Genomic DNA, 27,844 nt, shown 5'->3' with positions numbered 1-27,844 from the left:
ATGTATTCGTTGTTTCCCAACCCCCTCCCATCCAGGCTGGCACATAGCACTGAGTTCCACGTGCTTTATAGCAGGTCCTTGTGATTATCCTTTTTGAGTATAGCAGTATGTACATGACCTTCCCAAACTCCCTGACTATACTCCTCCCCCAAGGAACCATTAGTTTGTTTTCTAAGTCTGTGAGTCTCTTTCTGTTTCATAAGTAAGTTCATTTGTATCATTTCTTTTTAGATTCCACACATAAGGGATGTCATATGATACTTCACCTTCCCTGTCTGGCTTACTTCACTCAGTATGACTCTCTAGGTCCATCCATGTGGCTGCAAATAGCATTTTTTCATTCTTTTAATGGCTGAGTAATATTCCAGTGTATATACGTGCCACATCTTCTTTATCCAGTCTTCCGTAGATGGACATTTAGGCTGCTTCTGTGTCCTGGCCGCTGTAAACAGTGCTGTTCCTCTTAAACCACTCAGTTTTGGAGTGATTTATTGCACAGCGCTAACAAGTACACCCTCCCCAGTTTGCTTTTCTCTAGTTCTATCTAACCCTTGTAAACGGAAATAGCATTAACACCGTTGTAATAATGTAAATGAATTGTTTTTTTCCTTACAGACTCTTGGGCTGTATCTTGGGCCTTTGGAATCAGAAACTCTGAGGGTGATATCCAGAAATTTAGGGTACTTTTCAGTTGGATTTTTGGATGCTCCTCAGTATTTGAAGTGAAGTGAAGTGAAGTGAAGGGAAGTGAAGTCACTCAGTTATGTCCGACTCTTTGCGACCCCATGGGCTGTAACCTAACAGGATCCTCAGTCCATGGGATTTTCCAGGCAAGAATACTGGAGTGGGTTGCCATTTCCTTCTCCAGGGAATCTTCCCGACCCAGGGATTGAACCCGGGTCTCCCGCATTGTAGGCAGACGCTTTACCATCTGAGCTACCAGGGAAGCCCAATCTGCCATTAAAAACAAATAAATATTTGAATATTAAAAGACAGGCTCCCCATTTCCTACCTCTTCCCCAATCCTGGTACTAAGTGGCCAAAAACTTTTAAATTAAAATGCCATATGATAACAAGAGATTTTGCTAACTGTTCTGGGAGTAACTTACAAGTTGGGAATACCTATGCAGGACCTTCTTAATAGTCACTGCTCTGGGTTACCGATTTCCTTCTATGAAATAAGTTGTAACTAAAAGTCAACCTAGTTTACAAAGCTTTGGAGTTCTCTACTGAGTTGTCTACTGAAGTGTCAAGGTATTTACAGGGGCTCATCTTGGGCTGCAAATAGACTGTGTCTTTCAGGAGGTCTGGGCTGCTCGTTTCCCATCCCAGTCACGCTGGTAGCTGGGTTTTCCATTAGTCATCCCTAGTTGCAATGAGGAAAAGGCAATGGGACTATGAACGGTTTTTATTTGTGTGTGTTTCAGTATTTTCCAAATAAGACAATGAGTGGCTCCTGGGACTTCCCTGGCAGTCTAATGATTAAGACTTTGCCTTCCAGTGCAGGGGGTGCAGGTCTGATCCCTGGTCAGGAGTCAAGATCCCACATGCCTCATGACCAAAAGAAAACAAAACAGAAGCAATATTGTAACAAATTTAACAAAGACTTTAAAAACTGTCCACACCAAGAAAACCTTACAAAAAAACAAAAGAAGTAGGGTTCTTGATACTCTGGCAGCCTGATTCTCTCACCCTTCCCCCAGACCCTTCACAAACACCCTGCCCATCCCTTTGGTGGCTCAGGAAAACCCTTGTGGTTAATGAGTCTCAGAAAAAAAATGAAGTGAAAGTTTAAGTAAAAGAGACAACATCTAAAGAATGGAGGGGACGGGACACAGAAGACCCTCCACCACCACTGAATCTGGGAGTGAGGCACGCCAGTAACACAGGATAATACTTCTGGAGACCCTACAAAAATATTCTGCACATCCCTTCAAAAGTACCACCCGTTATCCCCACATCAACCATCAAGAAACTCCATGTCTTGGTGGAGTGGGCAGTGAACAGGGCGGAGTCTCCGCTGAAAGAAAGCAGAGCTGCAGGACGCCTGGGTCCACACGGTCCCCAGAGATGTCTCTGCCATCGTTGCTGCTGCTGCTGCTGCCACCGCTCCTGACCCTGGAGCCCGCTGGGGCCACGCTGATCCGGTACTGGGGACCCCCATCACCCTCAAACCTGGGACAGTCTCTCTCCCTCTTACCCTCAAGTCCAGGGCTCCCCAGTTCAGGGACTCCCAAACCTGGCACCCCAGCACCCAGGACTCCTACCTTTTCGGTTCCTGGGTCTCCAGATTGGGCTTTCACCCACTGAAGGGTCCTCCCTGATCTCTCCTGAGACCCAAGCCCTTTCAGCCCAAGGTTCTTCACCCTGAAACCCTGGGTTGGGGCCCATCCCAATCTTCTCAGTACACATTTTTGGAAGGACTTGGCTGGTCCCACTTTGAGCTGTGATGATCTAATACTGAAATCTCCAGACCTCTGACACCCCTCTTCCAACAAAACTTGGAGAGACAGGTCTGACATTTAAATTGAGACTCCCCCAGTTTTCCATCTTCCAAATTGTTGAGGTCTCAAGAAGTCCTGTTTTAGGGACCCCTATGACCTCACCCCCACCTCTGTTGCTTCCCCCAGTCTCTCCCTTCCTCTCCTCTCTTCTCTCCACTTTCTGGAACTCTTAATGGCAGAAGGGGGTCTACTTTTCCAGGAAACATTTTATCGCCACTTCACATTCTTAAGCCTCTCAGAGATTGAGTCATGGGTGGTGGTGGGGGAGCGGTCATGGAGAACAGAGCCCCAAGGAGAAACTACAAGCAGGTACAAAAAGATTATTGCACATGATGTTTGCTAACCTACTTTTTCAACCTAATAGATCATGGCCACTTCCCTAGTCAATGTAAAGAGCCGTGATTCTCTGAGTATTGACTCAGGACCAACAACACTGGCATGAGCAGGACCCAGGAACCTGGTAGAAATGCAAATCTTTGGGCTCCGTCCTAGACACCTACTCAATCAGAAAGTAGCAGTTCTAAAATTTATTTCACTTTTGAATTTTGTATTTATTTGGCTGCACCAGGTCTTAGTTGTGGCATACAAGATCTTCTCTGCGACATGTGGGATTATTAGTTGTGGCATAGTAACTCTCAGTTGAGACATGTGGGGTCTTAGTTCCCTGACCAGGGATGGAACCTCGCCTGTTGCAGTGAAAGCTCGGAGCCTCAACCACTGGTTGCGCTGGGTCTCCGTTGCTTTGCACGGGCTTTCTCCAGTTGCAGCGAGCAGGGGCTACTCTTCATTGTGGTGTGAGGGCTCCTCGTTGCAGTGGCTTCTCTTGTGGGGGACACAGGCTCCAGGCATGTAGACTTCGGTAGTTGTGGCACATGGGCTTAGCTGTTTCGTAGTGCGTGGAATCTTCCTGGACCAGAGATGGAACCCATGTCCCCTGCACAGGCTGGCAGAGTCCTATTCACTGTGCCACCAGGGAACTCCTATATGCATTCTTTTTCATATTCTTTTCCATTGTGGTTTATTACATGATATTGACTATAGTCCCCTGTGCTATACCGTAGGAACTTGCTGTTTATCCATTCTATATATACGATATTGATAGTTTCCGGGACTTTCCTGGTGATCCAATGGCTAAGACTCCAGGCTCCCAATGCAGGGGGCACAGGTTTGGTCCCTGATCAGGGAGCTAGATCCCCCACGCCACAACTAAGAGTTTGCATGCTGCAATTAAAAGACGTCACATGCTGCAACGATGGCCTCTATCCCGTGTGCAGCAAGCAACACTTGACACAGCCAAATAAATAAAATATTAAAAAATATTGATAGCTTGCATCTGCTAATCCCAAACTCTCAATCCATCCCCGAATATGTTAGAATCTTGGGAGAACTTCGTGTACGTCGGAATGGCTTATTTTACATTTGGAATGTCTTTTATTGAAACATTTTGGGGACAGTCTGCTTGGGATGGTTTGCTCTTTGGAGAGTCTTCAGGGGAAATCTGTCATTGTGGTTTGGTCGGTGTCTGGGCGGGGGTGTCTGGAAGGTCACTTTTGTAGGGCTCCTGGCAGTGACCCTGATGCTGGGAAAGATTGAAGTCTGGAGGAGAAGGGAACAGAGGATGAGATGGTTGGAAGGCATCACCGACTCGATGGACTTGAGTTGGAGCAAGCCCCAGGAGTTGGTGATGGACAGGGAAGCCTGGTGTGCTTCAGTCCATGGAGTTGCAAAAGGTCGGATATGACTGAACGACTGAACTGAACCGGTAGTGACCATTACTCCAGGGCCATGGAAATGTTTACATTGTCATCATATCCTCTTTGGGGAAGTCTGTTATGGAGGATCTCTAGAAAGAGTAGCTCCTTAACTGTTGGCATCTCTTCCCCCACAGGATCCCACTTCGAAGAGTCAACACTGGATTCAAGGCCCTGAACCCACTGAGGGGATGGGAGAAGCTAGTGGAGCCCCCCAGTTTGGGGGCTCCATCCCCTGGGAACAAGACCTTCTTTGTGCCTCTCTCCAATTATATGAACGTAGGTCACAGCCCTACACAGGCTGCCACCACCCCCCCGCACTTCCTCCAGCCCCCACCCCAACCTTCCTGCCTTCAAGTCAAGCTCTTCATCCACAACCTCTCCTGTTTTGCCATCAGGCCCAGTATTATGGAGAAATTGGGCTGGGGACCCCCCCACAAAACTTCTCTGTCGTCTTTGACACTGGCTCCTCCAACCTCTGGGTTCCATCTGTGAGATGCCACTTCTTCAGTCTACCCTGCTGTGAGCTTTTATGGGGGAAATTAAGGTTGAACTCGGGTAACGGGTAACCGGAGAAGGAGGGCTGGGCCTGGTCTTCCCAGGGTTTTTGAGGACCTGTTCTCTTCCAACACACCCTCACAGGTGAGTAGGCCAGAGGGGCAGGAGGCGCCGGGAAGACCTCTCTTCCCCAGTGACGTCTCCTTGACCCTCTAACCTAGGGCTCCACCACCGCTTCAACCCCAAATCCTCCAGTTCCTTCCGATCCAATGGGACCAAGTTTGCCATTCAATATGGAACCGGGCGCCTAACCGGCATCCTGAGTGAGGACAAGCTGACTGTGCGTGACCTTGTTCCTGGGACGGCGGGAGCCTAGAAGCAAACGATTTCTAAAATTATCTGGTTTAGGGAGGGGTTTGGAGAGGCAGAGCCTCCTGAGTAAACAGACAGACGCAGCTTCGGAAGTGGGAGGCGGGGCTTCCTGGAGGAAGGAGGGTGGGGCGGGGCCTCCTAGGCAAGGGTAGGCCTTTGCCAGGCAGAGCTTCTTAGGCAGTTGGAGGGCTTCACAGCTCCAGGGGGTTTTGAGGATCCGACCTGGGATTCATGCCTTGGTTTGGGAGACCTCAGCGTTATGTAGGTAACGTCCTCCCGGAAGTAACTCAATCCTTTTGAATCTACCCCAGATTGGGGGAATCACAGGTACAACAGTGACTTTTGGGGAGGCTCTGTGGGAGCCCAGCCTGGTCTTCATTTTTGCCCACTTTGATGGGATACTGGGCCTCGGTTTTCCTGTTCTGGCCGTGGGAGGAGTTCGGCCCCCGCTGGACAGACTGGTGGACCAGGGCCTACTGGATAAGCCTGTCTTCTCCTTCTACCTCAACAGGTAACGGGCGAGGGTCTACCTTCCTCTAAGTCCTAGTCCCAAGGAGGAAGTCCTGCCCTCCTTCAGGAAGTCCCTTGCCCAATAAAGGAAGTCCCGCCCTCCATTCAGGAAGTCACTGTCCCAATAGGAGAAACACCTGAACCCTATTCAGAAGTTCCACTTGCTAAGCAACACCTTGAGACATAGTAAAAAAAATTCACCATCATTTAAAATGTTTCACGTTTCAAAGCTCAAATCAGGAAATTCCATGCCCTACCCCATCAAATACTGAATTTAAGAACCCCATCTTCAGCATAAAGAAATCCCAATTCCATTTGGGAACACACATCAGAAGTCAGGAATTGCCCCCTTTTAACCTAAGAAGTCCCATCTACCTTTTAGGAAGCTTAAACCTTACACTCAAAAAGCCCCATCTGTCATTCAGGAAGTCTGCCAGGAGGAAATTCTATGTCTTTTAGTTATCTGGAAGTCCAACCCAGGAAGTCCCATCCACTTTTCTTCTTTTTGCCTGGGTCAGCATAGTTCCCCAACCAGGGATCAAACCAGTGACCCTTGCAGGGGATGCACAGAGTCCTAACCACTGGACTGCCAGGGAATTCGTCCACCTAACACTTAGAAGATCCTGTCCTTCCACACTTCTGGGAAGTCCCCACCCTACCACCGCCTACACCCCACCACCACCCCCCACCCCTCCCACCCCCTGCCCCATTCCCATCACTCTCAGCCAACCGAAGAAGTCTAATTCCACTGAATGTCTAGACATGCAATTCAGAAAGTCTCATCATCCACCTGGGGTGCCTCACTCCTATCAATCATGCCACCCAGAGCCAATTCAGAAATCTCAATGCTCTACTCCCCCCAAAGTCCTGCTTTCTATGAGCAAATCAAGAAGTCCCATGCCCACTTCAGGAAGCCCCCCAAGACCCTGAAATCCTAACCTCCCCCAAGAAAATCCCCATTTCTCTTCACTACTTGCCATGCTTCCAGTCCCCACATTGAGGTCCTGCCTGCATCCCACTATCCCAACTAGATCCCAGACATCATTCCTTTGGCATGAAGTCCCTCCCTTGGCCATTCTTGGGGCTGACAGGAGAAATTCCCATGACACCTACAACTGTCTGCCTCTGCAGGAACCCTGAGGCAGCTGACGGAGGAGAGCTGGTCCTGGGTGGCTCAGACCCAGCACACTACATCCCACCCCTCACCTTTGTGCCAGTCATGATCCCCGCTTTTTGGCAGATCCACATGGAGCGGTGAGGAACCTGGCCTCCTAGGTCTGGGAGGAGTGGGCTAGAGCCTAAACTCCAATGTCCTGAGGAAAAGGGAGTCAGGGATCCAGATTCCCTGGGTCTGATGGAGGAGGGGGTTGTGGGCCTGGACTCCTAGCTCTGAGGGAGGACAGGGCTGGGGGTCTTGCCTCCTAGGATGCCAGCTCTAATGACTGCCCATTTCTTCCTCACAGTGTTCAGGTGGGCACAGGGCTGACTATCTGTGCCCGGGGCTGTGCTGCCATTCTGGACACAGGCACATCTCTCATCACAGGACCCACTGAGGAGATCCGGGCCCTGCAGAAAGCCATTGGGGCAATCCCCCTGCTGATGGGGGAGGTGAGGACCTGGTGGCTGGTGCATGTGGGCTGGGGAGACTCACAGGGATTTAACAGTGGTCACTGTACAGGATGCTCTGGCCTGAAGGTGGGAATCAGATGGGTAGGAGGGCATCCCAGGGCAGAAAGCACTGGACCTTGTGAGAGGTTGGGGGACTAGCGGGAGGAAGCAGACACTTCCCTAGAGTCTATCCTGAGTGTCACAGTGTATAGAAGAGGACGGTGACCCAGGTTTACTGGATGAGAGTGAGTGAACATGATGAGTGTAAGACCAATTACATATACCTGCAGGCCCAATATGGCCCGTGGGCTACCAGTTTTTGATTTTCAATTAAAGGAAAAGAGGACCTGATCAAATGGGAGCCTAGGATAAGTGGCAAGAATTATACAGGAGTAAGGAAGAGCCAGTAAGGCTACATAATACAGTAGAGCCTGACCACACAAGGTCTTTAACACCTAGTTGCCCAAAATGGACATGACCCTGCTGCACTGGGGAGCCACAGAAAAAATTTGAGCCGCGAAGGAATCCCTCATCTCGGACTTGTTCCTCTTTTTCCTCAGTACTACATCGAGTGCTCGAAAATCCCAACGCTCCCCACAGTCTCCTTCCTTCTTGGGGGGGTCTGGTTTAACCTCACGGCCCAGGACTACGTCATCCAGGTAGGTGGCCGTCACAATGACGCCAGAGTGACGCATCTGGAAGGGTGGGGCTGGGAGTGAGACGTCACTACGTCCAAGCTGGCGGCACAGAAACATATCTAGTGGTGGGCAGGGCGATGCTCTGGCTTCTAGGAGAAAGGCAGGCCGGTGGCCGTGACACCTGTGACTGGTCTTATCGCCTTGTAGATTACTCGGAGTGGCTTCAGTGTCTGTTTGTCTGGCTTCGCGGCTCTGGACGTGCCTCCGCCCTCAGGGCCCTTCTGGATCCTCGGTGATGTCTTCTTGGGTAGCTACGTGGCTGTCTTCGACCGTGGCGACAGGAAAAGCGGCGCTCGAGTGGGTCTGGCCCGCGCTCGACCTCGAGGACCAAGACAGTGAAGGGGCGAGCTTGCGCAGGCGCAGTCCTTCGGTTGAGGCCCTGGTTAAGCGCATGCGCACTCCCTAATTTAAAAAAAAATTTACTATTTACCTCAAACTTACCGAGGTCGCTTCCTTTTTTCTTTTCTTTCTTTCTTTCTTTTTTTTTTTTAGGGGGAGAAAAAAAGTTAGTGTCCGGCTTTCTGGAGTTGAGACAGAAAGGCATTGCTCCTTTTCCCCCAGATCACACCGGTGGGAGGACCTTGTACTACGAAGCCCATGAAGCCCCTCGCCTACACTGCCTCTTCTCAAAGGCAGCCGACGCCGCAGAGCATCACGGACGTTGTAGTCTGAGCGGTGTTCACGCGCTGACGTGGGCGGGCGTAGCCACAACACGCGTAGGAGGCGACAGGTCGCGACCGCAGCGACAGGTGGCAGTGGGGGGGGTGTCTGAAACCGTAAAGGGTTTCCCAACCTTTGTTCTAAGGGGAGGGCATACCATTCCCGCACCCTTTATCTCCTATTCCTCCTCTCGACCTTTGGGATTTCGGGACCCCTGGGTACGCCATAAAGGCGGGGCTTGAAGCCCCCGGGTGGGTGGGGGGAGCTGAGCCGCCCCTCCTCCGGCGATGATGTCACCCCCCCACCCTCCTCCGCAGCCTCTAGCTGCCCGGAGCTTGCCGGGGCTGGGTCACCCCTCCCCCCATCGCCAGCCCCGGATTCCCTCATCCCCGCCCCGCTTCGACTTGGGGTGAGTACGGAGGAGGGGTGGGGGGAGAAGGCTCAAGGGTCCGGGGGTGGTAAGACAGCCCAAGTCCCAGTTTTGAAGGCGGGGGACAAGGGAGACGGGGACTCAAAGATTACAGCGGAGAGGTACTCAGAGGGTCTCTCGGAGGGATCAAGGATCAGAGTCAGAGAGTTCCCACATTTTCAGCTTTAGTGCCCGGGGTAGACTGTCCGTCCTGGATTTTGATCTGGTAGGAATGTGGGCGGAGGAACAAGGAAGGGGTCTTGGAAGTCAGAAACAATTCCAGGGCTTTGGGGAATGAGAGAGGGAGAGTTAGGAGGGGGCGCCAAGGATGACGAGGGTGAGAGTTTGGGGCTTTCAGGAATTTTGTGTCTTGAAGGCCTGAGAAAGGATAGATTGGGAAGGAAGAGGGGTGGGGAAAGGATTTGAAGACGTGAACAGACATTGACCTCCCCTCCCCTGGTGTCTGTCGCCAAAAATCGAGTCCACTTCCCTCTGGTCTGTTTGTCAAGCTGGTGTCCCATAACTCAAGCCCTTGTTATGCCGTCACAAGCCTTCCGTATGGATGGAGAATCCAGGCTCATAAATCCCCCCTCATACGCCGGTGGGGCCTGGGAGAGGACCACATGGAAGTGAGGGCATCCACGTTTCCTGGGGCCCGATGGAATCTGGATCATCCTTGACCGAACCTCTTCCCCTCATCCCATGGTCTCTAATCCAGAGTTTCATTCCATATTCTCCCCTATTCCAGCCTCCTCGCTTCTTCCTCCTCCCCTTCCTTCTGCCCGGGCACCTTCTTCCACACCTTCTGACCTCTGCAAAAACGCTGATTTGGTAACTTGATCCAGTGCCTGGCTGCTGTCAAATGCAGAAAAGTATAGAGTTGGGGTGGGGTGGGGGTGGGGGTAATAAGGGGTGATACTTGACTTAGGTCCTTACCCCAGAGCTTACTCCCAGCCCCTAATGCCCACTCAACCCCTACCCTAGCATCCATCACCACCCCCACCTGCCCACAAAGCCTCACTCAACCCAAGCCCATTCCTTCACCTCAGGATTCACAGCTTCTGCCTAGGGATATACAAGAATTTGGAGCAGAGAAGAGTAGAAGTCCCGATGTCTTCCCGGGTCCCATGGGAGCTTGAGGACTGCCCGAGAACACTGGGTCAGGGGGTAGTGGGGGATCCTAGGTCTGGGGGTGGGGGAGTCGAAGGAAACTACCTCCCAGGTCCGCAGGACGGGCCCCACTTGTGCAACTCTGCAGTGACGCAGCCTCGAGTCCTGGCCAGGGTGAGGGTTAGAGAGGGTGATGCAGTGGGAGCCGGAAAGAGAGGGACAGAGATCCAGGAGAGGGACAGAGGCCAAAGGACAGCAGGACAGAGCCCCAAAGAAGTGGGGACAGAGACCAAGAAAAAGGGGGACAGATTCAGAAAGGGGTCAAAGAGGCACGGGTGGGAGGGGGTAGAGACCCAAGGGAGGAAAAGAGAGAGAGGACAGAAAGAGAAAAGGCAGTGACAGAGGGGCAAAAGAGACAGAGGAGGGGGTAAAGACACAGGGAAGGAGGTGGTCAGAGAACAAGAGCTGGGGGGACAGAGACCCAGAGAGAGGAGGGGGGAAGCCCTGGGGCGAGGGGAGTATTGAGGACAGGAACACAAAGAGGAAGGACAGAGACAGGAGGGAAAAGAGACCAGAGAGAGGAGTTCAGGAACCCAAGAGAGGAGAAAGAGGCCAGAGAGAGAGAGAAATCAGAGAAAAAGGTAGAGGCCAAGAGAAAAACATTGAGGGTGGGGAGACCCTTCCATGGTCCGGGGAGAGGAGACTGAGGCTTAGAGAGCAGAGAGGTAAGACTCAGAGGAGGGGGACAGAGACCCAGAGGGAGCGCAGAGACTTAGAATGCAGGGGCCAGAGTCTCAAAGGAGTAAGGGCAGAGGCGGGGGGACAAATATTCAGAGAAAGAGACATTGATGAGAGACACAGAAGCCGGAGCGGGGATGGGTAAGGAGGCGATACCAACCAGCCGCCGCACCTGCCGGGGATAGTGCAGAGCGGGGAGGCCCGCAGCCCCTGACCAGCCCCCTTCCCTCCCACAGGCACCGCCTCCGGCCGTCGCAGCCCCAGCCGCAGCCGCTGGCCCCGCCCCTGCCCCGCGCCTGCGCCCGAACACCCGGCGGCTAGGCCCGCCCAGGGGGCGGGGCCGGACCGCTGCTAGGTGGTCCGCCTAGTTCTGGTCCCGCCCTCCATTGGCCCCGCCCCCATCCCCCTGCCCTCTCTGCCGGACGCTCCGACACCTGGCTCCGCCCAATTTCCTATCGGCCCTGCCTGTTGCCTCAGCCTAGACTGTGCTTCCAGGTGTTTTATTAGTTTCTCCCATCCGCCTCCCTTAAGACTCTCCTCACCAGTTCTCATCCATTCCTCGGTTCTCCTGGCTGCAGTCTGCCATTATCTATACCTTGTCCCCTTTCCCTCACCGCGTTCCCCCTTTTAAGGCCCTGCTGACCCTTAGGACTCTCTCCCAGGTTATTTGGCCTCTAAGATTTCCCGTTTTAGGTTCCACCGCTCCGTCCATCCCGATAGCCTTGTACTCGCAGGTCTCACATTTTCCTTAGCCATTCTCTACACTCTTAGCCTTGCCCCGCCCCCGCCTACCCTGGTTGCTTTCAAGACCCTTAAAGCCCCTCTCCTCTCTTAGTCTTGCATTTCCACAGGCAATTCAAGACGTTTACTACCATTCGTGGACCCCACCCACCTCTCAGTCTCTTCCCATCCATCCTGACATTCTTCCGGTCCAGCCCCGGTTAATCGGGCCGAGTTTGCAGCTCTGACCCGGTACTTTCTTTACCTCTCCTCCTCCATTAGACCTAGTCAGAAGCTCTCAGGTTTCCAGGCCTCGCCCCATTCCGTCCCCTCTCTACCGGGTCTTAGTCCCTGTTCCCCTTTCTCTGTTCCTTTTCAGTTCAGCCCAGTGCCACTCTTCATTTCCAGTTCCCGCCCCTCGCTCAGTCCCGCCCTCTCATCCTCCCAGAATTAGGACTTTCTGATTTCTGTGGCCCTGCCTCTTCTTAAGATCCGCTCTGCCCCGTCCAAGCAATGTTAGGATCCCAACCCGGCAGTCTCCATCTGCCCCACTCCACCAGGTACTGCTTGCCGGCTCTTTAGGCCCGTCTCTATCCAAATCGGACGGCCATCCGCCTTGTGGTCCAAGCCCTGCCTCCGCCAGTCTCGGACCGTCAGGCCCCTTTAAATAGCTTGGACAAGCCCTATTCCTCTACCCACCCCGCTCCTTTTTTTAGTTAAATCAGATCTCTTTCTCACATCTAGCCCCGCCTCCTCTGTTCTCCTAGTGCGGCCAAACCAGGCAATTTTCGCTTCCCATCCAGCCCCTTTAACACCTCGCTCGGCCCCGCCCCTTATCTCAGAAAGACCCAATCGGTGTGTCGCATATGTGGCCCCGCCCCGTCCATCTAGGCAGTGTTGGAGTCTGGGGCCTTTTCCCAGTTTCAGCCCCGCCCTCACCCCTTCAAAAACCAATCAACTCAGCTCCTCCCTCCCTTCGGCCCCGCCCCCTTCCTCCATCACCTCCTCTCACCCAGTCACATCTGTCTCTCCCCCCGTGGCTCCTCCCCTACAACGCCCCGCCCCTGCCGCTCCGCCCCCCATCCAATGCTGAGCTCAGTCTGCGTCTCGTCCTTCCGCGGGCGCCAGGCGGCTAGCAAACAGCAGCCGGCGCCGCCGCCGCAGCCGTCCGAGTCCCCGCCACCGCTGCCCTCGCCGCCGCCGCCACCGCCGTTGCTGCAAGAGCAGCAACCTGCGCAGCCCGGCCCCGCCGCGTCCCCGGCGGGCCCCCCGGCACCCCGCGGGCCCGGGGGCCGGCGCGCCGAGCCATGCCCCGGGCTGCCGGCGGCGGCCATGGGGCGGCACGGCGGCGGCGGTGGCGACAGTGGCAAGATCGTGATCAACGTGGGCGGCGTGCGCCATGAGACGTACCGCTCGACGCTGCGCACCCTGCCGGGGACGCGGCTGGCCGGCCTGACGGAGCCCGAGGCGGCGGCGCGTTTCGACTACGACCCGGGCGCCGATGAGTTCTTCTTTGACCGGCATCCGGGTGTCTTCGCTTACGTGCTCAACTACTACCGTACGGGCAAGCTGCACTGCCCGGCCGACGTGTGCGGGCCGCTCTTCGAGGAGGAGCTCGGCTTTTGGGGCATCGACGAGACCGACGTGGAGGCCTGCTGCTGGATGACCTACCGGCAGCACCGGGACGCCGAGGAAGCGCTCGACTCCTTCGAGGCACCCGACCCTTCGGGCGCCGCGAACGCTGCCAACGCCGCGGGCGCCCACGACGCGGGTCTGGACGACGAGGCGGGCGCGGGCGGCGGCGGCCTGGACGGCGCCGGCGGCGAGCTCAAGCGCCTCTGCTTCCAGGACGCGGGCGGCGGCGCCGGGGGCCCGCCAGGGGGCGCGGGCGGCGCGGGCGGCACGTGGTGGCGCCGCTGGCAGCCCCGGGTGTGGGCGCTCTTCGAGGACCCCTACTCGTCGCGGGCCGCCAGGGTGAGCGCTTTCTCAGAGCCCCCATTCCCCTCCCCTCTCCAAGAGCTCCCGGACCCTCAGGGAGCTCCCCATCCTTGCCCTCAGCCCCTGGCCCCTGTCAGACCCTCCTGGTCTCTTAGCCTCCCAGTTTCTTAGAAGCCTCTTACCCCATTCCTGGGTCTCCCGTACCCCTCTGAACACATCCCCCTCTCTAGCCATCCCCAGATTCTCAGAAGATGTTTCTCCAACTTTCAGAACCCTCCAGACCTGTTTCAACCCCACCCTGCTTCTCTAGTCCATCCTAGACGCTTAGAAACTTCTTCTCTGATGGGCCAATCTCCTAAACAACTTCCCTGAACAGCCCCACCCCCTCCTTTCCTGGACCCCGCTAGAGAGCTTTCAGAAGGTCTTTCCTCAACCCTCAGAGTCTTCCCAGACTCTTTTCACCTCTTCTCACCTCTCAGACTCTCAGCAGACTCTCCCCCCAGCCTTCAGTTTCTTGGACCTCCCTAAATCCTCAGAAGACATCGCTTCCTAACCCTCAAAGTGTCCCAGGGCTTGTGAACACTGTCTCCATCCCCTGCAGACCCCGTGAAGCCTGCTCTTCAGTTCTCCAGCCTTCAGTCCTGCAGGCTCTCCCAGCACCTCTCTCTCCCTCTGCCCGTCTCCGAATCCCCTGCCTCTCTCCAAGTTTGTGTCTCCTAGTTACCTTTGAGCCTCTCTGCTTCTTCTGCCCTTTAAGTCTCAGAATAGTTTCCACCCCACTCTCAGAGTGCCCCGGACCCCTCTGAACCTCCAAACCACTTGCTCCTGCTAGGACACTCCCCCCTCACCCCCACTGCAACACTGAGTTTTGGGGCATCTTCTCTCCTGGAACCTTGCTGCCCCCTCTGTGTTTCACATCCCTTCTCGCATCCTTCACACCAACTCCTCTCCTGAGGATTTCTCAATACAGCTCCAGACTTCCCCCAAGGCTTTCACACTCCTCCTCAATGTCTCCAGAAGAGTCCCGAGCCCCCAGAATGTCTTTCGTCTCCAGAACTTCCCATATGCCCTCTAGAATCGCTTCTGCCTCATCCACAGATTCTCCCAGCTTCTCCGTTCCATTGTTTAAACTGCATAGCCCACTCTCTATCTCTGGGACAACCCCACCCCTACCCCCATCCTCAGCCTCCCAGCCTTTTTCCTAGTCAGTAAATGACTTTCCTCCCTGCTCCATAACTTTTACCTAACCTCAATCCTTGGGACCCTCAGGTTATCAGACCCAAAACTTCCTTCTCAAAATAGCTCCCAGTTCTTTCTTGGTTTCTTTCCACCTGTCCCCCCATCCCCGGCTCCAATCCCTGCTCGCTTCATCTTTCTCAAAACCCCCGCCCCCCACTACCCAGTCTGAAGCCTAGAACTGGGCTCCTCAGCCCGTCCTGACCCGCCTCCCTACAAAGTGAACCAAAGAGCCCACACTCCAGCCTTATCCTGTCTCCCGCCTTGTTGCCCTCAAAATTCTAGACTTCCTCCAAAGATCTCTTCATCTCCCACCTAAAAAACTTTCCTCAAAAATCTGTAACTTCTTTGGCTAAATAGCTACCCTCCCCCCTAGTTCTCACTTAAACCTCTTCCTCCTCCTAACTTCCTCCCTGGGTAGATGGAGAGAGGACAGTTCAAGATAGGGGGAATTAGAGAAAGGAGGGAAAGAGGAGAGACTCCAGCCCCCCTCCGAACCTCCTGGGGACCCAAACACCCGGAGGAGCCGTCCGGCACCCTCCCCCCACCGTGCCGCGTCCTGGGCCGGGAAGGACGCGGAGCCGCAGTGCCGCATTCGCGCCGGGGGAGGGACTGAGAGGGAGGGGGGCCCGGAGGCACCGCATAAAGTTTGGTCCCCAGGAAGCGCTGAGTTGGCAGGATTTGGGTTTGGGGTGGGGGGAGGTGGGGGAGAAGAGGTGCGGAAGGGAAGTGGCCCTAGATGCCCCCTCAGGCCTGTCACCCTCCCTCCATGGCCTGGGGCGCCCTACCCTCTTGTGACCCCATTGAAGGGTCCTGAGGTGAAGCTAGGGGTTCAGGACAGCTCCGGAGGACATTTGTTTACTTTACAGCTGTGTTTTGCGTGTCCGTGTAGCACTTTCTAGCCTTCAAGTGAAAGTCTGAGAGTCGAGAGCTGAAGCCAGAGCAAAGTGGAGGGTCCGGTTTCCTTCCGCCTCGCTCCCCTCTCCGTAATCTCCCCTTCCTTCTTACAGGGACTGCATGCCCTCCTACCCCTTCTGCTTTTGAACCATCTCGGGACAAGGGGGTAAACCAGTCCTGACTCTGTCCAGCTGCGCACTGCGGCGGGTGCCGGCCTTTCTCTCTGTGTCCCGGGAGGGAAGGAGTTACTCAAGCTCCTGGCCCGTGGCCTCCCTCTGTGAAGCGGCACCGCGGCTGCGCACCGCCTGCTCCGCTCCTGCCGGGTAGGGGTTAAGACTGCTCCCAGTCCCTGCGGCTGCGCACTGCGGCGGGGGAGCTGTCCGTGGTGCTGGCCATTGCGCGCCCCGCCCCCTGGGCCGGCCGGCCCGCCCCCACTGCGGTGCCGCAGCCTGCGCGGTGCACCGGGTTCCAAGTGGGGTGCGGGGGGAGCACCGGGCATGCGCTCTGCGCCGGCCTCTGGCCTCTTAAACCACTGCGGAGAAATGAAGAGGGGGGGGTGGGGCAGAGGGCCAGCTCTGACCCTCCCTCCCCCCAGGCTACCCCAAGGTCTAGGGTCATCTCTGCAGCCCAATGCTGGCTCTTCTCTCTTCTCTGCAGCCCAGCCCCTCTCTCTCGTCTACCCATCTGATTAAAGCTCCCTCTGCCTCAACGCCCATCCCCTTCTCTCAGGACTAACCCTACTGCTTTGACCTCTCTTCTACATATTTGATAAAGCCAACTACCATTCCTAGAGGCCTTCAAGATCTTGATCCTGCCTTCAGTCCTCAAGGCCTTCATCAAAACCCACACCATTGAGCGCTTGGGACACAGATCCTTCCCCATCTTGAAATGACCCAGGCACCCCATACCTCAGGTCATACCTCTGACCAGTCCCCTCACCTCTCCTTGGACCTAGCCCTGTCCTCTCCCCTTCCTCTATGCCCAAGCCCTGGACATTCCCTTCCTTTCCAGAGCCTTAAACCCCACCCCATCATCCCTTTTTTCAGTCTTGACCCTTCACTTCCCTCTTTGTTCAGAGCCCTGACACTGCTCCTCTCATCTGTGGGCCCACCCCTTCGCTGTTCTCTCTGGGTGAGGGGCTCACCCAACCTTCTCTGTTTTCTTGGACCCAGTCATTAGCATCATGGTCCTTAAATATTGATACCTGAGGTCTCAACCTTGGCCCCCCTTTAACTGATGCCCCTATACCCTAACAAAAGCTCAAGCACTGGTTTTGGAGCCAAGTCCTTTGTATAGTCATCTAATGTAATCCTTACAATATCCCTGTAAAAATAAAACACCAAAACTTGAGGTTCAGAAGGCTTAATCTTGCCCAATTAGGCAGAAAAAAAGCTGGATTCAAACCCAGGCTTTCCTACTCTTAACCACCTCCTAGTTCTGCTTCCCCACCCACCTTCTCCCCTTTCCCTTCCCCCCAGTTCCAAGCCAAGCCCCAAAGCCCTGAGACACAGGATGCATGATTTTAGTCTCCCTCCCCCACCCCCCAGCAGAATCATTGGACCCTGCCAGGGACCCCGAGATACGACACAGAGAACAGGAGGGGGGGGGGTGGTCTAGGAGACAGAGCACAGAGCCAGAAATTGCTGTTTCCAGGAAAGAAGTGGACCATCTGCTGCTGCGGCTGGGGCCAGCTCCTCTCCCGAGCTGGGGGAGAGCTGCCTCTGATCCTTTTGCAAGCTTTAGAGAGAACAGGATGCAAGAAGTGATGGACGCATTGGGGCTGGGACACCCGGATTCCCCTGGAGTTTGGGTCTGAGAAAGGGGCCACTGGGTGGGTCTTGGGTAGATGGCTGGTCGACCAGATGCCTGGGTCACCTTTCGCCCTCTTTCTCCCACCCTGCCCCACAGTATGTGGCGTTCGCCTCCCTCTTCTTCATCCTCATCTCCATCACCACCTTCTGCCTGGAGACCCACGAGGGCTTCATCCACATCAGTAACAAGACAGTGACACAAGCCTCCCCGATCCCTGGGGCTCCGCCAGAGAACATCACCAATGTGGAGGTGGAGACGGAGCCCTTCCTGACCTACGTGGAGGGCGTGTGCGTGGTCTGGTTCACCTTTGAGTTTCTCATGCGCATCACCTTCTGCCCAGACAAGGTGGAATTTCTCAAGAGCAGCCTCAATATCATTGACTGTGTGGCCATCCTGCCCTTCTATCTGGAGGTGGGGCTCTCCGGCCTCAGCTCCAAGGCTGCCAAAGACGTGCTGGGCTTCCTGCGGGTCGTCCGCTTCGTCCGGATCCTGCGGATCTTCAAGCTCACGCGGCACTTTGTGGGGCTGCGCGTACTCGGCCACACGCTCCGCGCCAGCACCAACGAGTTCTTGCTGCTCATCATCTTCCTGGCCCTGGGCGTGCTCATTTTCGCCACCATGATCTACTATGCCGAGCGCATCGGCGCCGACCCCAACGACATCCTGGGCTCCAACCACACCTACTTCAAGAACATCCCCATCGGCTTCTGGTGGGCCGTGGTCACCATGACAACCCTGGGCTACGGAGACATGTACCCCAAGACGTGGTCGGGGATGCTGGTCGGGGCGCTGTGTGCCCTGGCTGGGGTGCTCACCATCGCCATGCCAGTGCCCGTCATTGTGAACAACTTCGGCATGTACTATTCGCTGGCCATGGCCAAACAGAAGCTGCCCAAGAAGAAGAACAAACACATTCCCCGGCCCCCGCAGCCTGGCTCGCCCAACTATTGCAAGCCCGACCCGCCCCCGCCCCCCCCACTCCCTCCTCACCATGGCAGCGGCGGCATCAGCCCCCCACCCCCCATCACCCCGCCCTCCATGGGGGTGACTGTGGCCGGGGCTTACCCGCCGGGCCCCCACACACACCCTGGGCTGCTCAGGGGGGGAGCGGGTGGGCTCGGAATCATGGGGCTGCCTCCTCTGCCGGCCCCTGGGGAGCCCTGCCCATTGGCTCAGGAGGAAGTGGTTGAGATCAACCGGGCAGGTGAGGAGGGGTCACAGGGGTGGGGGTTGGGGGAGCGGGCAGGCAGAAGTGGGGTGGTGCTGAGGGGGGCAGGAGGTATGTGTTGAGGCTCGGAGGTGGTCAGCAACGGACACGGGAAAGAGGAAAGGGAACAGTGATGGAGAAGCAGGTTTCATGTGAAAGAGTTTTAGGGAGAGACAGACCTGCAGCCAAGGTATTCAGGGGGTCTGGGAGGAGGGCAGAGTGATCAGGGTGAGAGGGACTCAGAGAAAAGGGGGGTTCGGAGAGACACAGGGAGGGAATTTCACGTGGGAATCGAGGGCCTGAGACAGAGGCCAGGGCAGCTGCAGCTTATGTGATGAAGGAAATGAGAGGAAAGTTGACTGAGCCTGTGCGTCCCTCCCCCCAGGGGAGTCTGTGTCTCAGAAGCAGCGACTGGGTCATCTGTCTTGGGGGAGGGAGAGGCTGGGGGGGCCCCACCCCCATGCCTTAAATAGGTCAAGAAAGGGAGCTGGGCCACCCGGCCCCCCATCTTGCTCCCTCAGCCGCTGACCCAGTTTCACACCAATTAAAAATAGCCAGAGTCAGAGCCTAGGGGACCCCCACCTCCCCCTCCCTCATCTGTCACCTTCCCAACGCCTCCCCGCTGTGCCCTTGCCAGCGTCCAACACCCCTCCCTGAAGAACCACCTCCCAGCCTGCTCGCCCCTCCCAACCATCCTTCCAAACCTATCCCACAGCACGCACCTGAGCCTCACTGTGCCCCGTTTGGTCCATTTCAACCACGCAGCCCACCAGTGCCCAGCTCACTTCCCAAACACCTCTTCCCTGTTCCCGTTCCTCCAAACACCCAACGCCCTCACCCAGTGCAGGTCTTCTCCACACCCAGTGCCTGGCCTGGCTCCGCTTCCTGGCCTTCGACACCCTTCCCTGCTATCCTTCCCAAGACTCAACACTCTCCTGGCCACGACCCTGCTCCCCAAACACGCCAGCCACACCCCCTGACCCCCAGCACCTCTGGCGCCCTCTCCTCCATGAGTTCCCACACCTCACTGTCGCCTTTGTGTCTCTGTCTGCCCCTCCGGACACAGATCCCCGCCCCAACGGGGACCCTGCAGCTGCTGCGCTGGCCCATGAGGACTGCCCGGCCATTGACCAGCCCGCCATGTCCCCGGAAGACAAGAGTCCCATCACCCCTGGGAGCCGGGGCCGCTATGGCCGGGACCGAGCCTGCTTCCTCCTCACCGACTACGCCCCATCCCCTGATGGCTCCATCCGGAAAGGTGAGGTGCCCCCCACTGCCCGCCCCCCCGGGACCCTCCCTCTCTCCCCTCCCCTAGGGGAGGGGAGAGAGGGAGATGGGGGAGGAGGTGCTGGACTTCCCTTCCCCCACCTCCTGGCCCCCAACTCCCTCCCTCTCAGACCCCCTCCCCCGAATTTCCTCACCACTGACCCTTCACCTGTCTTTATTGCATCTCCATTCCCCCCCACCCCACCCCGGACCCTCTGGCCTCTTCCCCCACCCCCAGCCACTGGTGCTCCCCCACTGCCCCCCCCAGACTGGCGTAAGCCAGGCCCCCCAAGCTTCTTGCCCGACCTCAACGCCAACGCTGCAGCCTGGATATCCCCCTAGTGGACGAACCCCCTCCCCCCGGGGTAAGTAGCCCCCACCCCTCTGAACCCCTTCCCTCCCGACTAACCCATCTGAGATCATGCAGCCCCCACTGACCGAGACTCCCACCCCCTCACTGTGAACAGCTCCATCCAAGTAACCCCCGGCCCTGACACTGACCCCACACCCATCTGCCCAGGACTTGCCCTGCCTCTAACTAACTGCTAGAACTCACCCCGCCCCTCACCACCATGTGCCTGACCCCCCCACCCCAACAGCCTCACGACTGACCTCCATCCTCACCCCCATCCACATCTCTCCCCTGCCTCCCCACCTTGGTTTTGCTTTTGTTTGTTTAATCAATAAAAGGGGGCACACACCCAGAACGTTCTTCTGAGGACAGGATGAGGTGAGAAGGACTGAGCCACTTATGCAGTCACTCGTGGCTTGGCCAGCACTTAGCAAGTACCCACACACATGTTCCTGGCACAGTGCTGAGCGTGGGGAATCAATGGGTAGCGTATCAACCCCACCCCCGACCCCCAGTTTGGTGGGAGAGGCAGATGCTGACCCAGAACTGAGGCAGGAGAGCAGGCTGAGCTGAGGAGCCCTGTCCTGGGATCTGGGGAGAAGCAGATCAGACATGAGTTTGCGCAAGCTCTGGGAGTTGGTGATGGACAGGGAGGCCTGGCGTGCTGCAGTCCGTGGGGTCGCAAAGTCGGACATGACTGAGTGACTGAACTGAACTGAGGTCCACTCTGGGACTTCGTGAGGAGGCACTGGAGTGGGGAGACCGCAGGTCGGGAGGCTGAGGTGCAGGCTGGGATGAGGGTCCTGGGGGAGAGGACAAAGCCTGAGCTATGGGGTTGGGGAAGAAGAGAGGCAGAGGAAAAGGGCCAGGACTGGACAGTGGGGAGGTCAGAGAGAGCGTGAGGGGACAATGGACGAATTATCCAGCAAACATAACCACGCATTTTCCACATGCTCTATATTCTATAATCCTCACAACAACCCCAGCTAACCCCTAACTTGACTCATTCAGCAGCTAATGATTGAGGGTATAGTTCCAGGCACTGGAGATTTGGCAGGGCCCAAAGCACAGATCTCCCATCACAGAGCTGATACTCTAGAGCCCTGTGGCGACAGACCATAGCCAAGGGCCAAACCTGTGCACCAGTTGTTTTGTAAATAAAACTTCATTGGAACACGGCCACTGTCTACAACAGCAGAGTGGAATAGTTTCAACAGAGATGGTAATGGCCCACAGAGCCCCGGAAATATCGACTATCTGGCCCTTTACAGGGAAATTTCTCCACTCCATGAATGGGGGAAGCAGAAAACAAACAAGATAATTACTCTAACCAGGTCAAATAAAGGCGTCTGTGAAGGTCTTTCTGAGACGGTGACCTAAAACTTGAAGCTCAAAAAGGACCAGTGGGCAGAAGAAAGAGCGAGCTCAAAGGCCCTGAGGTGCTGAGGTGGGATGCCCCTGGTTTGTTAAAGCAACAGCAGGGAGGAAAGTGTGGTTGGAGTTGAATGGCCGAGAGGAGAGGGGAGGAGCCTGGAGGGAAGTGTTTTTGGCTATGGTGAGAGGCTGGATTTGATCTTAAAAGTGTTGAGAAGCCACCTGAAGGCACCTGGTCCATCACATTCATTCAACAGACACCTATGGAGTCTTCCTTGCAAATGCAGAGATACAGCTTAAAGAATCCCTAGCCGCAGCCTAAGGAGACGGCAGAGCAGGACTCAGGGAGCCTTCAAGGAGAACTGCATATAAATCCCCTTGTTTCACAGACACTCAGAGAGGGCCATGGCCAACCCCCAGCCACAGAGCAGATGCAGGACAAGAAGCAGGCTTCCAGGCTCCTAGTCCAGAGGGGACTGTCTGGCTCTTCTTGTTCTATTCCCGGACCTCTCCTGTTGCAACGCCCCCCACCTCTCCCCCATCATCCTCCCCTGTCATCTCATTACCAACCCCCACCTCCCTGTTCCCATCTCAGCCCCCCCACCCCCGCTTGCACCCAGCCCTGTTGCCTACTCCCTTTGTTCCCCCACCCCCAGGTCTGGATGGGCCCCTATGAAATTGAGGGGTGGGGCAGGAGGACTTGGGAATGTGGGTAAGGGAGGAGTGGGGGGATCAGCAGGGGGGAGGCGGGTAGGTCTCTGCTTCTTTTGCCTCTGATGCCAAAATCCATTCATTGAACTCAAATAATGGCTGGAGCTGATGGGGCTGGCTAAACTCCCTCCCCCAAGGTCCTGGATCCCTACCCCTTCCACGCCTGCCATCCTCTTAGCTTCTCCCTCACCCTCCACTGTTCCCTAGCCCCCCTTCTTTCAAGACCCTTCCTCCTGACCTGGTCCCCACCCACTCCATCAGCCCCCTTCTCTGTCTTCCCTCAGGTGCTGCTGGGTCCAGCACCTGACCTGCATCCCCCCCCCCGCCCCCACTCTTCCCCAGTACTCCCCCTCCTCTCTCCCTTCATCTTCCCCCCCACCCCGAAAGCCACCCCGGAAGCTCCTCCCATATTTGATGTCTCTGGCCGCCCCCATTTCATTGCTCCCCTCCCTCGGAAAACACCAGAGAGGAGGAAGAGATCCCGGCGTTTCTCCGGCCCCCCAACAGTGAGGCTGTGTTGGGGGGTTCTCCCTGGCCACCCTCCCCCCTCCGTGACTCTGTGTATTTCTGTCCCCAGCTCTTGTCATCGCCTGAGACCTCGCGAGACCCTCGATCCCCCCCTGCCCCTTTCCCCCAGGTTAGCAATTGGGAATGGCTGGGAGGGGGTGACTCCAAGATACTGGGCTTCTGACTCCCCGACCCAGGCCCTGTCTCCTCCTGTCAAGGTGCCCACATCCAGACAGATCCCTTGGTACTGGCTAGGAAAGCCCTAGAACAGCCCAGATACTGGCAGAACTCTCAAGACATTCCTAAGTTTTCAAGAAACCCCACACCTGCCCCTAAGCCTTAGATCCCTTGAGTATCAAGACACTGTCAGGACCTTCCCATCTGAAAGCCTTAGCCTTTAAAGACAGCCCATTACAACGCTCGGTGAAGCCTTGCCATATCAGACTGCTCTTGGAGCTGTCCTTCAGCACCACCACACCGCGGCCCCACTCAGGGGTCACTGCTGACTTGCGCTCCATTCAGCCCCTCACAGCCCACCCCCCCCATGCCCCGTCCTCCTCTTTCTCCATCTAGGTTAGCCCCCCACCGCCTGCGGCCCCACCCACCCCCTCCCAAGCCCTCCCCACCAGCTGCTCGCCCACTGGCATTCCACCCAAGCTCCCTCCCCATGCCCGTGCTGCCCACCATCTGCCTCGCTGCCCCCCCCACCTTTTTGCCTCAGACGAGGGGGCCAACTGGGGGGAAGGGGGTGGGGGGGCCGGGCGGCGGTGGGGGTAGGGTGGGGGAGGCTCGGTGAGTGCCACCTTGTCTCCTAACCCTGAGTCTCTCCCCCCTCCCCATGTCTGAACCTTCTCCTTGATGCCAACTGACTGTCCGATTTGTTCACTTCTCTCTCTGTCCATCTCCTTGGTCCGCCTCTGTCCATCTACCCGTTTCTTGCCATCTGTCGTCTTGTGTCCTGGTGTCCGGCTCTTGTCTCCACCGTCTCTCCCTCTCCCTGCATCTCTCTCTGTCTCTGTCTCTCCATCTCGTATCCCTTCTTTTTGTTTCTCTCCTGCTTCCCTCTGTCTTGGGGTCCCGCTGTCTGCTGGACCCTCCGCCTTCACCCCCATCTCCTCGCTTCCTCCTGTGTTTCTGCCCTTCCCCCCGCCCCCAGGTTACGAGAAATCCCGCAGCCTGAGCAGCATCGCGGGCCTGAGCGGGGTGTCCCTGCGCCTCGCCCCCCTTGCCACTCCCCCCGGCTCCCCCAGGGCCGCCCGCCGCGCTCCCCCAACCCTGCCCTCCATCCTCTAGCACTCCCTTCCCCCCCGTGGGGGGACTCGGGGGTGACAGGGAAGAAGGTCAAAGGCGCTGGGGGTGGGAGGTGGGGGAAAGGGTTTTTTTTTTACAAAAAAAAACAAAAAAAGTCATTAATAATATGCAACGGAGACGACGACGCCAGCAGACACCCCCGGGCCCCTCACCCCGACCTGGGCCCCCAGGATGGAGGGGGAGGAGCCAAAACCCGTCCCCCCAACTCTTTGCCCCTCCTAAAAAAAAGCCTTCTCAGGTCTCCATGAGCCATAGGAACCCCCCCCCCACGCCCCATCAAGTCCTGTAAATACGTCCAAATTATGCCAATCACATTTTGGGGCGCCTCCCCCCTACTCTGCATGCCTCCTCCAACCTGGACCCCTGCCCTGTCCAACTCCACCTCAGCAATAAGCCGCGAGGGGCTGCATGCCGCGAGCGAGGGAAGGGACATTGTGGGAAGCGGGTGGGGACCTCCAAGGGGGTCGGGCTGGCCTTTAAGCCACACCACAGGAGGGTCTCCTAGCCTCCTACCCTTCACCCCAGGAGGGCAACCCATCACGCACTGATTTTTTTTTTAAAAAATTAGCAGCAATGTGGGGGAAGGAGGAACAGTCACCCAAGCCAAAAACGGAACTGAGCTCAGATGGTAGAAGCGGAGGCATGGAGCGGGGGGCGGGGAGGGCCTGCGGACAGCTGCTCCCTCAGCCTTTAGGAGCATCCCGCTGGTGAATTTCACTCTTTCATCCGCCTCTCCTACCCCCCACCCCACCCCCAGGGATCTGCTCGCCTCTATTGCTGCATGGATTCAGACCTCCCATCCCGGTATTCTGGGATGTTCTGGCCCTAGCACACAAAATTCTGCTCCCCCCCCCCCCCCGCCAGATTCCCAGGACAGGAGACCTGCCCTCAGGATTCCTGAGGCTGATTCTGGCACCCTGCATCTTCCAAATCCCAGCACGCTCCTGGGACTTAACCTCTCTGCACACAGATGCTACCCGCTCCCCCCCCCCCCCATGCCCAGTCCTTAACCCCTGGGCTGCATCCCAGCACCTTAACCTCCAAGACTTGACCCAGCCCTTGAACTCACGTTCAGCCTTCGGGATGCTCCAATTTTTGCCACACTCTGAACACTTCCTGGACACCCCTAAACCTGACATCAGACATCCAGCTCAGGTTCCCCTGACACTAGATTTCCAAGATAGGCTCAACCTGCCTGCAATTCCAGGGAACCAGATCTTTCCGGGGCACCCCCTTCTTATGGCTAACCCTGTCCCCTCCAAGAGCCCCTTTCTTTAAATGGTGTCCCAAAGGCACCTTCATAGACGCCAGTGTTTCCCAGAGGGTCATATTTGCACCCCTGGTGACGTGCTAAGGTTTTAAGCAGTACAAGGACAAACACTTATTTTTAAAGTTTTGTCTTTCCTGGCATTTCGCATATAAGCCTGTAAGTATCTGGACAGATACTGCTGCTTGGCCAGGACACCGTTTATTTAGGTTAGAGGTGTTTACATTTAAAATGTAGAGGCTGTTCCCGAGTGGAGGAACGCTGGAATATCAGAAGCTTGGGAAACAATGACATATCCACCCGGGCTGGGATTCCAGCTAGCCCCTCCCCCGCGTTCCTCAACCCCCGACGCTCGCGGGTGGAAAATCATTTCTCACATCCCATCCTGGCTCAAGGATGCGCTACCTCCCCCAAGCCCAGAGACCACACCGGTCCCAGAGTCCTTAGGGGACTCCCCTTTTTGGAGTTGGGGGCCCACGGAATTAGCAACCTCCCTCCCTCTGCTCCCACCGGCCTCAGGAACACCCCCCACCCGAGGGTTGGGGGGATGTCACTGAGCACGATTCTTGATGCAACGATTCCTATGCAAGGGGCATTTTGAGTCCCCCCATTCTTCCCTCGGACCCTGAACCCTGGCGAACCAGGGGCGAGGGGTGGGGCGGGTTCTGGTGGGAGCGGGGTGGGGCGGGGTAAAGGGCTAGGGGCTTCAGACACCAGGGTATGGGGTTGGAGACTGATTATATTGCCAAAGGGTTTAACTTCTTAAAACCCCAGATACCCCTGACCCTCACGGAAGCCGAAAGGTGCGGGGAAAGGGGGTGAGGATTTTTCTAAAGGGTACGGACTTCTTCCCAACGTCTACCCCCACCTCCCTGGCTCGCCAATCTGCCACACGTACCCAGCTTTTTAGTTCAGCTTTTGAAAATAACCACAATCATTACAAACCTCTACAAACGTTATTCTCGTTTCCCCGTCCCCCAAGTCAACAGTGTGGGAGTCGGGGAGGGAGAGAGAGAGCTAAAGGGACAACTTCCAAGTCCCGCGCCCCTTTTCCCCCCGGCCGCCAGGGTGCCTGCAACTACACGCATGCGCTGCATGACGCGCTCCCCACACGCATGTCGCACCCCTCCTGCGCTCCGGGAACGCACGGACACGGGGCAGGGGGCGGGGTGATTGGGGAGGAATGAACGGCGGGGGTCTTTCTGAACACAGCGGCTCCTCCCCAACACACACACAGCAATAAGTTTTTCACTCAAGTGGGCGGGGCGGGCCTGGCCTGTCGTTGGGGTGGCGGGGGGGAGCGGCAAGGGGGCGCTCTCAGGGATGGGGGAGGGTGTCCGGAGTCAGTCTGGGGAGGGGAGGTCTGCAAATCGTCCAACTCTGGTGCTAATGGCGGGTCTTCTCAACCCACCCCCAGGGCAGGGAGGGAGGGGTCGGCGTGGCCCCTCCCCCAAGCCTCCCCCACGCCCACCCTGGGTGCATGAACCGCCCGATGCAGAAGCTGCCGCATGTCACCCCCCCCCCACCCAAAGAAAAAGTGTCATGCCCCCCCTTCCCACCCACCCTGCCACTCCCCACCGAAATAAAAGTTTCCTTTTCATTTAAAAGTTTCATCCTCCTTGTCTGCAGAGAAGGTCTCCTGAAGGGGGCTTTGGGGGCAGACCTAAGGGCTGGGTCTTTAACAGCAGGGGTCGTACTAAAATGGCAAGGACATGCACTTTGAGGGTGCAGACATGCCCGTCATCGCTGGCTCTCACCTTGTGATTTGGGGGTGGGCAACTATCTGCCTCAGTTTCCCTGATGGTAAAAATGGGGATCCATGAGAAGGTTGGACGGCATCGCCGATTCAATGGACATGAGTTTGAGTAAACTCCGGGAGTTGGTAATGGACAGGGAGGCCTGGCGTGCTGCAGTCCATGGGGTCTCAAACAGTTGGATGACTGAGCAACTGAACTGAACTGATAGCCCTAATTGGAAACCCCAGGTGGGTCATGTGAGCTCATAGACGAGGGTTTCTAGTCTCCAGAAAAGGGATGGACCTGGGTCTCCTGTGTGGGCTCAGGGGTTACCCACTCTGAAGCCAGACTGGGTTCTATTTCTTAGTAGCTGTTTGTCCTTGGGCAAGTCTCTCAACCTCCCTGAGCTTGCTTCCACCACTCAGAAAGTGGAGGAGGTGATCTATTCGTTTAACCAATATAAAAAGGAGGGGGTGATCTAGTCATTCAGCAAATATAAAAAGGTTAACTACACCAGGCAGTGTTCTAGACACTGGAAAACAATGAAATCTCTACACCTACTGGTTGAGACTAATGTCCCAAGTTTAGCACAGCCCCGTAAATAGTATTCAACAAACAGCTTAGCAGTCCCTATGGTCGTTGCTTTGCAAAG

General features: G+C 56.3%; 2 protein-coding genes across 2 annotated transcripts; both read left to right on the top strand.

Moving 5' to 3' along the window:
• Positions 1 to 1,827: 1,827 nt before the first annotated feature.
• Positions 1,828 to 8,377, top strand: NAPSA (napsin A aspartic peptidase). The gene is made up of 9 exons (XM_043436926.1): positions 1,828 to 2,147; positions 4,393 to 4,534; positions 4,654 to 4,777; positions 4,975 to 5,093; positions 5,437 to 5,636; positions 6,767 to 6,889; positions 7,099 to 7,243; positions 7,804 to 7,902; positions 8,089 to 8,377. The coding sequence occupies exons 1-9, from the start codon at positions 2,071 to 2,073 to the stop codon at positions 8,278 to 8,280; spliced, it is 1,221 nt and encodes a 406-aa protein (XP_043292861.1). The 5' UTR covers positions 1,828 to 2,070; the 3' UTR covers positions 8,281 to 8,377.
• A 74-nt stretch (positions 8,378 to 8,451) lies between these two features.
• Positions 8,452 to 26,987, top strand: KCNC3 (potassium voltage-gated channel subfamily C member 3). The gene is given in 7 exon segments (XM_043436925.1): positions 8,452 to 8,690; positions 11,095 to 13,552; positions 17,558 to 18,665; positions 19,735 to 19,926; positions 20,173 to 20,192; positions 20,194 to 20,299; positions 24,035 to 26,987. Coding segments are annotated over 6 exon segments (2,451 nt in total). The 5' UTR covers positions 8,452 to 8,690; positions 11,095 to 12,664; the 3' UTR covers positions 24,172 to 26,987.
• The last annotated feature ends 857 nt before the right edge of the window (positions 26,988 to 27,844 follow it).

This window comes from Cervus canadensis, chromosome 18, assembly GCF_019320065.1.
Source record: "Cervus canadensis isolate Bull #8, Minnesota chromosome 18, ASM1932006v1, whole genome shotgun sequence".
NCBI classification, from domain to species: domain Eukaryota; kingdom Metazoa; phylum Chordata; class Mammalia; order Artiodactyla; family Cervidae; genus Cervus; species Cervus canadensis.
This window is presented reverse-complemented; position numbering and strand designations above follow the sequence as displayed.

What these genes read in the sequence shown, in the direction of transcription:
- NAPSA (XM_043436926.1), top strand. Translation starts at nt 2,071, where the DNA reads ATGTCTCTGCCATCGTTGCTGCTGCTGCTGCTGCCACCGCTCCTGACC. An exon ending in TGAGTGAGGACAAGCTGACT is followed by an intron (nt 5,094 to 5,436) that starts GTGCGTGACCTT and finishes AATCTACCCCAG; the next exon opens with ATTGGGGGAATCACAGGTAC. An exon ending in TGGCAGATCCACATGGAGCG is followed by an intron (nt 6,890 to 7,098) that starts GTGAGGAACCTG and finishes TCTTCCTCACAG; the next exon opens with TGTTCAGGTGGGCACAGGGC.